Here is a 15,784-nt window from a genome sequence, read left to right on the forward strand (position 1 = left end):
AAGAAGGAAAGAAAAGGAGTAAACAGCCCAATTATAGGTTACAATCAGATCTTGAGACTACCACATACCTTAAAAAGGTCCTAAAAGATCGTATACTTCGCAGTAGAGTGAAATTCACACTTGGTGAAGTTCTTGGAATCGCGAAGCGTGAATTTCATGATGCAATCATTGATATGTTGAAACAAAAAAGATAGTTTGAGGATGAGTGCTCAAAAGCTGACAATACAAGGAATTTTCGCTAGACTATCATATGTCATACTTGATTGGTTGCCAATAGGTCAATCAAACCACATAGACAATGAGTCAAGGTGAACCGTGCAAGTGGTGAGTCAAAGGAAAACCACCTATGTGTATCTAGCTAACCTTTAGCACTATATACATAGACAATGCTATCCTCTTGTACAACATAACTATTGAGCACTCATATATTCTACTCTCCCTGTCCTCCATCCAACACTAGCTAACCTTTAGCACTATATACATAGACAATTAGATCACCATTGAAACTTGTAAGAGCACATGGGTGGACAAAGCCTTCAACTATCCGTTGTATTAGTTGGGTAAAAGATAATTTTTTTGTGTCCTCATATTCTCTCTTGTACTTGTGTTTGCTCTTTCTTAAGATACTTGCATTAGTCATATGCATGAAAGGGTGCTTCCATGAGGTTTGCATAAGCCCATATATTTAAGTACCAAGACATGTGCATCTCAAAGCAAATTCTAAAGTATCACACTTGCAATTGAAGATTTAAGTCGACAAATAGTAAGAGAACAAAAAGGATTGATCTTGCTTGGGTACATTCAAGGTCAAATTGAGTGCTACTCAACACCATACAACCACACCATTAATGGATTGATCCAAGGACATCTTCAATAGGTTTGAGCCATATCAAACTTGGTCATCACAAGCTTGCAAGCTCACATATACTAAATTCATCAAGTATCATTATCAAAACTTAGAATATAAATGATATGCTAAATTCATCAAGTACCATTATTCAAAACTGAGAATAAAAAACAATCGTAAGGATTCAAGTTTGCATACTAAAACAAATACAAAGTACATTACACAAGGCTCACCAAACAACACTAGTATGATCACAAAAGGAGAGCCTAGCACCCCCCCCCCCTTCTTTTTCTCCCCGTCCCCAAGCATTTGAAGTACATAAGCTTAAACATCATGATCTCACATCTCTCTCTCTCTCTCTCTCTCTCTCTCTCTCTCTCTCTCTCACCACAATGGTTGGAACCATGTAAGATTAAACACAATGATATTGCCCCTCTCCCCTCTCTCTCTCCCCCCCATCCCAAAAAAACTCCCTCAAATCCACAAATTTGAAGCATGTAAGCTTAAACACCATGACCTTGCATGAGTTACATGCACACACACACACACACTCTCTCTCTCTCTCTCTCTCTCTCTCTCTCTCTCTCTCTCTCTCTCTCTCTCCCCCCCAAAAAAATGGGATTTCAATGCATTTAAGCTTAACACCATGAGCTTACATGAGTTAAACATGTTATATTCATGAAGTGCCATCACCATAATAAAAAACACAATAATTTTGAGGGTCCAAGGTAACATTCTAAACAAATGCGAGGCACGTTACACATGAGGCTCATCCAAGCAACGCAACTAATGTGAGTGCATGCACACCAACAAATACTAAACTAAGATGGGAACCTAGCACGCCTAAATCTTCGAAAAAAGAAAAATGCACACATATAAGAATATCATCATAATGGTATTGTCACACTTGAGAGTCCAAGATGTTTGCAAGTTCTTGTTGAAATTTGGTCATTTCCATTTCCTGTACAACCTATACAAAATCATAGGAGATGAATCAATCTAGAGTTTTGCATGTGAGCTTTAGCTTGGAGCCCCTATCACTGATGATGCAGCAAGTTGCTCTTGTTCTCCATGTATTTCATCCATAATCATTATCAATGTTGCAATAAAAGCAAAATCCGTACCAGGACGTATGTTCACAATGAATGTATTTTTGTCTAGCTGCTCATTTGACTCTAATACCTTTCTTTTCACCTACAAAGAAGGAGAAGTTGTGAAACTTTTAAGCGATGTAATACTCTTTGGGATAAAGAAATATAAGGATAAGCAAAAGGAGAAATAAGTCATAATTCTAAAAATGAAGTGTCAGAGATTTCCTAAAAACACGATACATCACTTTTGGTGAAAAGTTTAAACCACAACAATGTGACTATCTTAGAAGATGGTCAAATACTCTTTGAAGATGGTAAAAGTGTCCTAAAATAAAAAGATCAATCAACTCATCCCAATTGTCATAAAGCATGCTTCTTTTCCCAATTGTCATAAAGCTTGTAAAAAGTAGTTGCTAAATAATGTGTTTCTATTCATGACACTTTTGTTTCTATATAGCCGTTCTTTTCATAGTTTTTCCAAGTCTATGTACACTTAAACCTAAATATTCAACACTTTACAATCACTAGAACATACCTATTTCTCTATACCCATCGATTCTATAACTTTTTCATGCTTGTGTGCAATTAAAGGCCCAAATGTTTAGCACAATCACAATCATCATAGCTACACTTCAACCTTAACATTTAGCTAGGATTGATAGGATAGGCATTAGAATAATATTGAGTGACGAAAATCAAGACTACTACTATTTTACATAAGAGAATACTTGGTCTTTACAATAACAATGATGGACACTATTAAAATTTCAAGGAACGCATATATAATTCTTTTTTTAGTTCTATCGTGTCTATGGACACTCAACCCTAAATGTTTAGCACAATTGCAAATCATGATAATTACACTTAAAACTTAACACTTAGCTAGGATAAATAGGGTAGATATTCAAATATTGAGAGAGAAAGATCCAAGATCTAAGCTTAGCAATGTGCATAGAAAGGACTCCGAATGAAGAATTACCTTTCTTTTTCTTGTCCTCTTTCTTTGTCCTATTTATTGGGGAATGTCTTTAGTGCAAAATATTAGCAAATTATTGAACTATTCTAAAAAGATGTGATTGAATCAGAGAGGAATGGAGAGTACCTCTGCAATAGTTTGAGAGCCTTGCAAGACCGAGCATTTTCTTTCAAGGTAGTATCCCTTCACTTTGAAGTCGGGCTTGGTCTCCCTCTTCTTCTTGTTGGGGGATGCCAGGAAAACATTCAAGGAGGTCTTGAGTTGGAAATATGCAGACCTTTCCACTCTGAAGAGAGCCTCCTCTAGCTTGGGTTGATCACCCCTATAAGCATCCCATCTATTGTATAAGCTCAGCATCTGTTATATGCATGGCAAGGAAATCGACACATTCCATCATTAAATGTTGTGGTATTTTACTACATGCATTTCTTGGATTCAATTAGAGATAGAAAATGCATTTCAACATGAAAGACGATAAACCCTTCCAATATGCACAAATTTGGGATTATTATTTATTTCCATTTTTTAATAGAAAGTTATTGCTTCAACAACCAACCAAAGGAGTAGCTGCTGATTACAAAAATTGAACAAAAAACGCATTGAATTTGGGTTTATGAATCTGGGTTTTAGTCCAATTTTCAGAAAAAGATGCTCCTCTTAATCTCTTGCATAGTGCCTTTGAAGTGCAGGGTCATAAGCTGGAAAATGCAACTAAGCTCTGGAAATACAGGCAATTTAATATCTGTAATCATAAAAAGCAATGCCATAAGCAGGAAGTTAATGCAATTAAGCTTTACAAATACAAGAAGGTTAATATCTATAATCATGTGACAAGCAAAGCCATAAGCAGGAAAATGCAATTAAGCTTTGCAAATACAAGCAGGTTTAATATCTGGAGACAGATTATGGAGTTTCAGAAGGCTGAATTCTCAAAAAATTGCAAGGGACTCATTACTTGCTTTGAATTTTTTGACATTTATCCCAAAATCAACAACCACCAAACAACTGCATGGTGAAATTTACTGCTTGCTTTCCTTTTTCCCACTTTTAAAAGGGGAGAGAAAAAAAAAATTGGCAAAAAAAGAAATCTGTGCTACTGCAGAAAACATGGCCCACCTTGCGATGGGCGCAGACAAGGGGGACGCCGGAGGAGTTGAGGAGCACGCGCTTGCTGCGGGAGGCGGAGTCGCTGCGGGCAGAGACGAGGAAGAGCGGGTCATGGCCTGGGTCGGAGAAGCAGAAATCGCCGACTCCATACACAGGAGAGGCCCCCTTCTTCTTGGCCACAGTCAATTCCAGATCGTACGGCAGCGCGTACTGCGCGCCGATGACAGGATGCACCTCATGCTCGGGGCATGCTACCTCCTGTATCTCATCCTCCTCCTCGTAGTATCCTGCGTAGCTGGCGCTGCCCCAGCCGTGGTAGGTATAGCCGCTGCTGCTGCTGCTACTGCCGCCGCCGCCATAGCCGTTCTGATGGAAGGGATTGCCTTGCGTCTTGTCTATCGAAATTGCCATCAGAGAGTTGCAACTTTCCACCATGGGCCGATCGATAATCGCCGTAAAAAGCAAGATGGATGGGTGGAATAAAAGGCCGCCTCGCGTGTGTCTGTGTATGTGCGCTGTATACATGAGAATGAGAGAGAGAGAGAGAGACTCTTAGATTACGAAAAAAAGAAAGACACACACACTTGAGAAGTGAGAAGAAATAATACTAATAGTAGTGAAAGAAAGAGTCTCCTACAATGGGCGGCTCACCCCCCCCTTTGGCCCCTTCCTTGTCCTCCTACTCTTTGCCTACCTTCAACAATGTCATGGCTGAGTAGACCAGGCGAACACACACGTACGATACGATCATGCGAAATGTGCATCCACCCTAGCTTCAAGAGCTTGAATTCGAAGGTTAATCACCTTTCAATGGGGGGTTTATCTTTCACAAGAATGGTAGAGACGAAATTTCGCTCTCCAAATTAAGGGTGCACTAAGAATAGTAGTATTAGTATGCCCTTAGAATAGTATATCCTTCCAAACTTTCACAAAGAAAATGAGGTTTGATCACATGCCTTAAAATTATCTTTTTCAACCAGCCTTTAAATTTTAGTACTTCGAACGGATGAATCTTCGAAGAGTCTTTAGTGAACTTGTCAACATGGTTCAAATAAATGCGGGACACTTGGTGCTGGGAGTTTAATTCCCAATGCAAAGCTTCAAATGTGAATATAATTGGGAGTTTAATTCCCAATGTGAAGCTTCAAATGTATGTTCTCCTGCTGGTTTGCCATCTTAAGGTCAAACATGGGCTTTTAAGGAACGTCATTTATCAATTTGCTCTTGCCATATCAAAGAATGCAAAAGATGTATAATTACAAATAATTGTTGGATGATCATCTACTCAATCTCAATTCACCCCATTGCACACTCAACAATGGGAACCAAACGCATTCATGGGAATGACACTTTACCAATTTTCTCTCAAGTGAAGGTATTCAATAATCAGGCCATGGCAACAACTTCAGAAACTGTTTGGGCCACGAGGATTTCTAATAAGGATAATGTAAGTTGCAACTTTCCAACACTTTGTCGAAGTAAAAGGAGAAACAGTGTGGTCATTGCTAAGCCTACAACCATAATGGGATCCCATGGAAATCCAAAGAGCTATGTGAACTACCTAATTAGACCATCTTCAAAGCATCAAGACAATCGTATGTGCACTTGCCCTTGCTACTTTGGTTACCATTCATTTCATGAGGTGCTTGATGAATGTGTGTTCCTGATTTTGCTATTTGAATTGCCTTTCCTCATATAAGAGTGCTTGATGAATGTCATTCCTTATTTTTGTTACTAATGTGGTAGCTACATATGGTATCAATTATGCTTCATATATACCAATTTCCTACTATGACCCTTTAAAACCTTCAAGGATTGAAAAAGGTTGCCGATTCTCCAAGGGGAAGGAAAGTCTAAATAAATGTATCTACAGAGTTCTAATGTTTGAGTTATGATATAAAAGCATAAATTTATCACTTTGGAATAACCCTAATGCAAAATACTTGCAATGAGTAATGTCAACATGACATCCAAGGGAGGAAACATCACATTCAGGCACATGCGATTAAATATTTGAAGGATACTTGAAGGGTATTGGCTCTCTTGATAGGCCCAAAGCAAATGTCTAGCTCAACATGCCACATTGAAATAAAAGATTTGAAGGATACTTGAAGGGCATTGACACTCTTAATAAGCCAAAAGAAAATGTCTAGCTCAACATACCTCATTGTACCTTTCTTTTATCCTTAGTGGAGGCCCTTCTATGATTTTCCCTTTGTAAAGTGCCAACCCAAGAATTCTCTCTCTCTCTCTCTCTCTCTCTCTCTCTCTCTCTCTCTCTCTCTCTCTCTCTCTCTCTCTCTCTCTCTCTCTCTCTCTCTCTAAGTAGAAGCTAGGTGAACTTTTGTTTGCATACACAAACAAGTATTTGCATGCACTTTCCCACCCCCCTAGGCCCACTTACACCCTAGCATTACTTGCACTTCCTTTCTAGAGATGCATATATCATTTGATACATTATGCAAAAGCTATTTCAACTTGCCTCCTCTTAAGTACTTTCCTTTGACATTGCCCTCCTCTTTACAAAAGCACATTCAAAAGAAGAGAGAAATCCCCATCATCTTGGGCCTTGAGGCTTGGCCTCTCTCTCTCTCTCTCTCTGCTTGCTTTCTCTGGCAACAACCACCCTCGTCTTACTCTCTTTATATATGATGGAGCCAGATATCAAAGTATTAGCATAGAACTTACAAAATTCAAATGCCATTCTTGCTTTTTCTTTGTAAAAACACTCCAACGTCATTAAATGTGAGATTCTCTACTCTGACCTACTCAAACAATAATTGTATATTGAATCAAAACATGTTTCTCGAAGTTCTTTTCTATGTTAAAGCTTATCCACATACCGTCTTCTTATAGAAGTGCATGCATATCAAATATATCCAACACAATCTAAAACAACATCACCTATATAAAATGGATCCTTTTTCAATTGTGAAGATATAAAACGGGCCTTTTTTTAATGTGAAGATATATATTGCTTGCTTATCTGTCATCAAAAGCATCATATGGTATTCCCCATGCAAAATTATTCTACGCAACTTTAACATACATGATAGTCTTTTATCTTAAATTGTGGAAAACGCCCATAGAAATACAATAGATGTCATCATGATATCACTCAAGGCTCAAAGATGTTTATCCTTTTCTTGCACCATGCTAAAGGTCTCTTTTTGAAGGCTAAATACTAAGCCCCTCATCTTGAAAAGTGCATATTGAGATTCCACAAGTTCCCTCATCATTGAAACTCATATTTGTTACTCATGTACACATCTTTTTTATATTGCCAAACCTCATCACCAAATATTACAAAAGAAACAAGTATATGTATCTCTTCTATTTGCAAAGGTGGAGTTGTTGCATTATCACTGTGAGCTCATAAAGATGTAAAGCCCAACTATGTGATGATATTGAAGAAACCTTGGAGTTTAAACACTACAACTTTGTGAGTGGGTTAAGTGATGCCAAAACATGTTTGCTTTTATATCTTACAACAGTATGAAGGTCCATTAGTGCTCTAACATATCTTGGAGAATAAACAATGTATGTTTTCCAATAGGCTAAACTTAAACAACTCATGAGGACCAAACAATTCCTTTTGTCAACAAGGATATTAAATCTATCAATATGTTTATCTTTTAGCCCTCATTGTGTGATGACAATTAGCCCACCAAATGCTAAGAATGTTATATAGCTTCATTTTGTGCAAAAGGCAAAGCTTAAGAGACAAGCAAAAGTAAAAGTGAACTTTTTAATATCCAACATTATCTTCAAAATAAAGGTAAAGGCACAATTGTAGTGTTACATCAAACAAGGGGCAAGGCATATATCAACAAATAGACAACCAAAAATAGATAGGAATTTGCATACTTTTCAACAATATGGTGTCACATGTTAAGTCAACATTACTTAATTGTAAGCATTATGTGTATATAAATTTTCCTAAAGCCCATCATTCTAGACATTTGCATTGATTTGTGAATTTAGTGTCTTGATGAATCCAATAATTTCAGAAAATATAAACTTGGTGTCTTGATGAATCCAATAATTTCGGAAAATATAAACTTTGTCACATATGGGACTAGAAATTGGTGTCAAAGGCATATGGAATGTGATCTTGTAATACTATGTATGATGGGATTGATCAAGCATATTCTCATAATCTTCTATACTTGTGAAAGATGGATATTGGTAATTGTTTACAATATCTTTGTGAGAAGTGATGCTTTATTTATCTAATATTTACAAGTATCATATGAAGTAATTTTGTACCATATGTCATTGATGCTATAGTGAATAGAGTTAGAAATGTACTATTTATAATTATGCAACCATTAAGACGGTGGCGAAAAATTTTCATAATAGTGATACCCATAATAAATTGTGGTATTTACAAGTATATTTCATGGTTTATGGATGAGGATACTCTTGTGCTTTGATTGTTATAAACATCATTGAAATTTAGCAAAGTAGGATATTCATATGAGTTGTAAATCTTCAAAGGAGCAATAGACTCAATCGGTTACAATAGTTATGAATACTTTCTCATGAACTTTAATGTTTACAAGTACCATTAGTACATTTGGAATATTACAAATTGAAATTGAAAAATCACATATTAATAATCAAACAACCATTGAGATGGAAGCGATTACAAATCAACAATTCGAGTTTATATGCTTTTCATAGTTGACAACAAGTCATGCTAAAAAAAAAAAAACTATACTTAAAGATTAAAGATTCTAAAAGATTATTGAGCTTTGTTAGACATTATTTTTCACATTTGATCTCTAATTGGGCACAATTAGTTCATTAGAATGTGTTTGTCATTAGTTTAAATATGTGATTTAATGTTATGTTTATTGCCTGTAAGTTGTATACATAAATTGATTATTAATTACTTATGTAAATTATAGTATAAGAGAATTACAATGTAAATGCATTGCGTAAATAACAATATATGTATACAACTTTGTGTGAATTACAATTTAAAGTGTCCTAACGGATACACCAAATGGGTATATGTTTAAATTACAATATAACTGAATTAGAATATGTAAATTACAACACACTTATGTGCATACAATACATATGCATGTCTATGCATGTTTCTGTGATATAAAAGCTATCAATGTTCAGAGTATTATTGCTATTAATGTTCAAGTCATTATTGCATATGTACTTATCGTTTTTATGGTTCTTTCATGTCAAATTCATTGTGTGTTCATTCAAAGTAGACAAATGGTTTAATACCAATTTTCATTTTGTTGCAAAAATGAGTAATGTGTGTTGAAACGCTATAGTAATAGCATTTACATATGGATTGTTATATTGCTTGTTTGTCTATTTGTTTCTTAAGAGTCAATATCTTCATGGAGGCACTTACACATTTCCTTGGGGAATTCACTATATGCATATTTTCATTATCACGTGTACTAAAGGCCTACACATAAATACCCTTATATGTGACTTTTTCTTACATAAAATCCAAATTTTTTCTATTTAATATATAAATAAATCTTTAATATGGTGCCTTTCTATATGTAAAAGATGTGAAAATTGGTATTTGAAGAATCTCTTATGTTGAACCCATGTGATATACACATATATGTATGAGTGAACCCCCCAAGCATATTTCTCATTGCATCTTTTTTATATTTGTATATATGAGCTATTGTGGATCATTGGTGTTCATTGAGAAGAGTCTCAAGATAGAGAAGATAGCATAGCAAATATTCAAGAAGTTCCAGCAAGCATGAAAACAACTTTCTAGGAAAAGATTTAGCTTGGATTGTAAAAGGATTTATTCTTAAATAACCATGAATTCAAGTGTAGTCTAAAAAACTTTCAAAGGCGTTACTAGGCCCATCTATTCATATTTATTTTGGTGACATATTAAATATTTTACTAGGAATAAATATATTTACAAAAAAAAATCTTTGTTAAAAAAACTTATGAAAGAGAGTTGATGATATACATAGAGTTTACTGAGGTTGAAAGCTAAGCCCATGTTTATACATACTCCTCTTATCCACAAAATGGCAATAATTGTCTATTTTGAGGATCAAAGGTGCCTACTTATTCCACCTTTGAGCCAAATACCAATTTGTGATTATCTTATTATGATGCTTATCGTAAGCCAAACCATCTTTACGAAGAAGGTTTTCCTCGTTATTACTTTGGTTTCTTAAACATTGTTGAGAGATTTTGAAGTGGCTTAAGAGAAATTTAGTATTACTATAATACATAGTAAAAATAGGGCTGAAGTACAAAAATAAGACTCATACAAGGTTTTCTTCACCTTTATCCATTTCTATCAATTGATATTGCCTTGAGGTGATGGCATTGACCTTTCTCCATCAAAATTCATGGACTTCTACAAGGATTTAATACTTTTGCCTATAAGATAGTCCTATGTATAGAAGGGTTCTGATCCCTTCTTATTCAAGGTTAGGGTTTATGTTGGCCTATTGATTTTGAGTTGATCAATTATCTCAACAAGGATTGGTTTGATCTTGCACTGTTGTACTTGCTAGTAATGTAGAGGATTGTTTTAGATTCATTTGGAGTGTGATCTATTTCCCCTTTCTCTCGTCTTCTTCTTTTTAACCTCTAATCTCTACACACTGATTTATGAAACCCCCATGGTTCTAATCTTCATCCCTTAATCCCTCATGGCATGAATACTATTAGAAGGGTGCAAGATGAGAGGTATTTTAGGATCAAGTTCAAGTGATGTTATTCGAAAATTGATGGAGAATATGAATATGATTCCACAGATACAATAGCATCAACAACAACCTCAACAATGGTTACATGCTTTTGCAAAATTTGAGTATGTAGTGGTTAAGGCTTTATCGGCTATAGAGCAAGAGATGAAACTATTGAATGGCTAGAATGTATCAACAAATTGGCATTTTTATGCATTGACGATGGAGTTCTATGGGGTGGTTTAGTATTCATGGAGCCAATATTTTATATGAATCACTATGCAGTAATTAAAGGCACAAATTATGAATTTGTATTTGTAGGATGTTGATTGGCGTATGTTTAAGAAGGCATTAACAGATGCCAATCTGGTTACACACAGAACATTTCAAGAGTGGGTCATGAAGTCGAATAAAGGACTCATAGCTATTGAATTGCTACAAGAGTGTGAAAGTAGATTTGAGAACTTGGATATTATAGAGGAATAGGCTCTTGAGTCCCAGAAAATTGAGTGGTTTTTACAGGCTCCAAATCCTACTTCATAAGAGAAGCTAGATGATCTATTGGAAGATCAATCTACTGAAATATAGCTTAAAATAGATTGGGGCCATATCAAAGATGATATTAATGCACTTGTCAAGAAGCACAAAAGAAGAGAAAGATTGCATGTTGTGGCTTTTCTTGTTGTTTGTAGTAAGACCATTGAAACTCTAGTTAAGCCACCTATATCTGTGGCTATCTTAAAGGTTGAGTAAGCTATTCTAATAGTAAAAGAGAAGATTATGCATAAGTTGGTGAAGGGAATGCCTTGCATACAATTGATGGTTGCACAGTTGGATGAGAAAGGGGGGTAGTAGCCCATAAGCCTTTGTGTGAGGGCTTTGTGCATAGATGCATGTGGTGTGAGAGCCTTTAGCATGAGAAACGAGACTATGATTTGTACTCTGATGCATTAGAAAGGTAGATTGTCTTTTTGAAGGATGGTAAAATCCATGTACAAGAGACATGTTCACCTCTTTCTTTGAACTTTGAAAAAGGGGGAGTGCAAAAACTGCTAGAAGAAATGGCTCCCTAGAATGCATGCAACAATGCATGCTACTACCTTTGGTTTGTAGAGAGAGAACGTACCAAAATAGGTTATCGTTGTCCCAAAATCTAAAATAATATCTCATGCAATGCATGTATTTGAGAAGAGCAAAATTCCAAAGAACTAGTTGACTAATGCAAGGAGAAGCATTCATGGCATGATTGGCTAAGACTCAATAGCTAACTCTTACTTAGTGTATGTGCACTTGGCTAAGGTGCATAGTACAGATGTGATTGTGGAAGATAAGAGGAAGAGAGATGAAGACAATATAGGGACATCAAAGAGGGCAACACAAAGAAGTTCTAGGTAGCCAAAGGTTGGACTCCATCCTTCTTCTGAGCATGTAATGGAGGATGAAACACAAGAAGAAAAACATGATGAGAAACAAGATGGGAAGAAAAAGGGTAAGTAGCGAGGCTACAAGTTCAGACTGACATAGAGATTGCAATGTATATCAAGATAGTGCTTGAAGTGTGCATTCTTTAAAACAAAGTGAAATTCACACTTGGGGAGGTTCTTGGTATTGCTAAGTGTGAGTTTCATAATGAAATCATGGACATTATTAAGAGAAATAGATAGTTTCTTAGTGATTCAGTTAATGCTTTGATGTAGGTAGAAGAGGAGGCTGGTTTACAAGGCATATTGGCTGATTATGAGCAAAATGCATGTGCTATTTTGGAGAGGTCTTATGCTGTGAACTAGTGAGGCGAGGGTAAAAATGATGATGTAGTGAACTGAAAATTTAGTTATTTATAGTAACACTCATATGAGAGTTTGACAAATGCGACACACTGATGATGAGGCTTTCACATTTATCCCTAAAAGTCATTATACTTGGAACCATTGGACACGGGGAATAACATAAACTGTGATTAAGACTCGGGAGCATGAGACTCCATGCTTTTTTTTGCTTGATCATGGCCGTTTAGAAATTATTGTAACAATTCACAGTTTGTATGACAATTGTGCATGGCTAGTTGACATAGATCATGGTTGCAGGATGTGGGCTATAGAAAATTATTCGAGAGATCTATATGTGGCATATCCTAATGCTATTGATAATGTACAAGAAGAGCAATATCTCTTTGTGCAAGACAATTCTTCATATCCAATGATTTTGGGACAATCATGCATTATAGCTATTCATATGGAGACCAAGGTATTGAATGATGGCTTGGCATATGCTAGAGTCAAAAGTGAAGATGGTAAAAGGGTTGTCCAATTTCTCATTGTCTATGTGGATCACTTGAGAAACAATGATACCTTAAGAAATTATCCTTTGCCTCCAAATGCAAAAGGATTCAGAGAGCCCATTTTTAATTAGGCACTACTGTAAAGTCTCCGCGGGGGGGGGGGGGGGGGGGGGGGTGGGGTGGGGGGTGGGGGGGTACCGTATAGAAGCCCTCTATATCATGTGTGTTCAAAGGATAGTTTAAAAACCCCTTTTGAAAATTTTTACACCATTTTATATACCCCTTCTGTGAATTTCGAAGGCAATAGTTATATCCCTTCTATAAATCTAAAATTCAAAGTGAGTGCATTTTTATGGCTCCTTCTATATAATTCAAATTAAAGCATGATGATGCAATACTTTAGCCATGGAACCTGCATGTGATAATGATTGACTGAGAAGGAGGAGCTTGAATATAAAGGACAAAAATATGCCATAAATGGCAACAAATTGACTTGCATAAAATGCTCAAATAAACATCATAATGGTCGCAATAAAATGTCTAAAATACCTAGAAATATCAAGTATGAACTAGACTCACACGAGCTAACCAGACTACTAACACCCTCTCTCAGATCATGGGTGATCTAATACAATAGAATGATACAATGATAATGACTCATCATAGTCCATACAACAAAGACCACCAAAATAAGACCATGGAAACCCACATACTGGGTGATGAAGCCACCACCAAGGTGCCTGAAAGAGAACCTAAGTGTCGATGTCAACTGTCTAATACAAGACCATCTTGTCAAAAATTCCTCTAAACATATGTGACCATGGATTTCTTGCCATTGGACAAGACCGCCAAATTGTCACCTCATATGAGCTCGAACTAGGAGCCAATACCGCTCTCTGTCAAATAACAACCCATCATGAACCTAGATGTCAATTCTAACTCCAAGATTTTAAAACCTGTCAAACTTTAGTTGATGTGTCAAGGACATCCCTCTTTGGAATCTGTACACCTATATACATGTATAGATGAGGTATACTTGCCCCATCTCGCCACCTACTCACATCTTTTGGTTATGGACTATCTTCCTCTAAACCTTGCTCCCTTTGTTGTTTCTTTTGCGCTCTAGTAACGATACCTATCATGGGGTCAGCCTTAAAGTCACCCTATGGGGTAACAATTTCGACTTAATGTTACTCTCTTGCTCTTTTGTTTCTACTTCGACTAAATTTGCAGCAGATGTTGAAGGTTCATTAGAGACTTGTTTACCTTTGTCATTAGTTTTTTTTTCCTCTCGCTTAGGACAATTCTCTTTGTAATGCCATTCGCCACTACACCTCCTACAAAGAGGGGTATAGTCTTGATTTCTACGCGCATTTGGACAATATGTAGCTATATGACCTTCTTGTTGACATTGATAGTAAATTATTGGTCCTCTAGGCCTCTGTTGTCCACCTTGCCCCATTGGATTTCAAAAATTACCATTGGTTCTCCTAAAAGGAGAGTTTCTTCCTCATTTTCCATCACTATTGTAGTTGTCTCATCTGCGGTCTGGAATAAGATGATCATGTCTACCCCTTGGCCTTGGCCTTGACCAGGATCCGAGTCAAAGTCAAAGAAAGAGGATGACTGAGGAGAGGAGTTACGATCTTGCTTCGTCTTCATCTCTGCCTTCCTTGAAGACGCTAACTCTTTTCAATCCTTGCGCAAATGTCCCTTCTTACCATAATAATAACACTGGGATGGGCCTTCAACTTCTTCTTCCTATCATCCCTCTCTGAAGCTATAAAGGCCTCATTCGATCCACTAGACAAGGAGGGAAGCCTCTCCTATAACCGCAAATGTGTCTCATGCTCAAGCAACATCGAGGACGTATGTAGAAAACTGACAAGTGTCAATGTTGTTTGAGCCCACAAAGCATTGGCCACTCCATTCAACTCTAGAGGGAGCTTATAGAGCACATTCCCCACAAGATGAGCCTCTGGAAGGGCAAATTGTATATGTTGAAGATGGTCCTATACCAGTGTGACATGAAGTAAGAAATACCAAATCATATCCTTTGGCTCGAACTTCATCTCGAACTTCATCTGTCTGATTTGTCCATAAAGAGTAATGTCATGCATAGATAAGGGAGTCTCATACAATATTTGAAGCTTTGCCCAAATTACAAGAGAAGTCCTGCAGGCAATGACTGCTAGAAGAACTTCTTTGGAAATGCAGCAAAGAATGGCGGAATGTGCACAAGCATCATGAGTATCCCATGTGAGCACAACTTCTTCATAATTTTCCTAGTCAAAATCAGCTTGAAGAGGAGTAGGACACTCACAAGCTCGAGATACAACGTATCATAACCGCTTTTGCACAAACCAAGCTTTCATAACATCACAATGTGAGATAATCAAGGCCATGTAATTTGTCATCAGTGGAACAACAAGGGGAAGCCATCTAGAGATGATAGGAATACAAAAGAACGAAAAGAAGAGGAGGAGAAAGAGAGTATAGCCAAACCAAGAGCATAGACTATGCGACAGAGTTCACACGCAATAGAAAAGGTAAAAATAGGAATCAGGCATAGCAAAAATCAGTCTGAAACACTTCCCCCTAGCCCTGCACAAGCAGTGAAAATGCAAAGGCTAGAGTCAAAATGCAATCAATAACTGCAGTAAATGTAGTCGTCCTGCATAAAAGCATGTCGCCTCAACCTATTGTCCCTAAAATGCAAATGGTGGACTACAAAACATTAAGAAAAAGAGCAGAAACTAGGCCAAAAATCAGCAAAAG

At 36.7% G+C, this 15,784-nt stretch overlaps 1 protein-coding gene across 1 annotated transcript; it reads right to left on the minus strand.

The window, feature by feature from the left end:
• Window positions 1-1,770: 1,770 nt before the first annotated feature.
• On the minus strand, window positions 1,771-4,593 carry LOC148041262 (protein LURP-one-related 15-like). Its single transcript, XM_087678778.1, has 3 exons — window positions 4,031-4,593; window positions 3,041-3,271; window positions 1,771-2,041 (listed from the first exon to the last, which is right to left on the minus strand). The coding sequence occupies exons 1-3, from the start codon at window positions 4,544-4,546 to the stop codon at window positions 1,868-1,870; spliced, it is 921 nt and encodes a 306-aa protein (XP_087534904.1). The 5' UTR covers window positions 4,547-4,593; the 3' UTR covers window positions 1,771-1,867.
• Between the last annotated feature and the right edge of the window lie 11,191 nt (window positions 4,594-15,784).

This window comes from Lygodium microphyllum, chromosome 1 (genome assembly GCF_053477565.2).
Source record: "Lygodium microphyllum isolate KBCC chromosome 1, Lygodium_microphyllum_v1.1.10, whole genome shotgun sequence".
Classification (NCBI taxonomy): domain Eukaryota; kingdom Viridiplantae; phylum Streptophyta; class Polypodiopsida; order Schizaeales; family Lygodiaceae; genus Lygodium; species Lygodium microphyllum.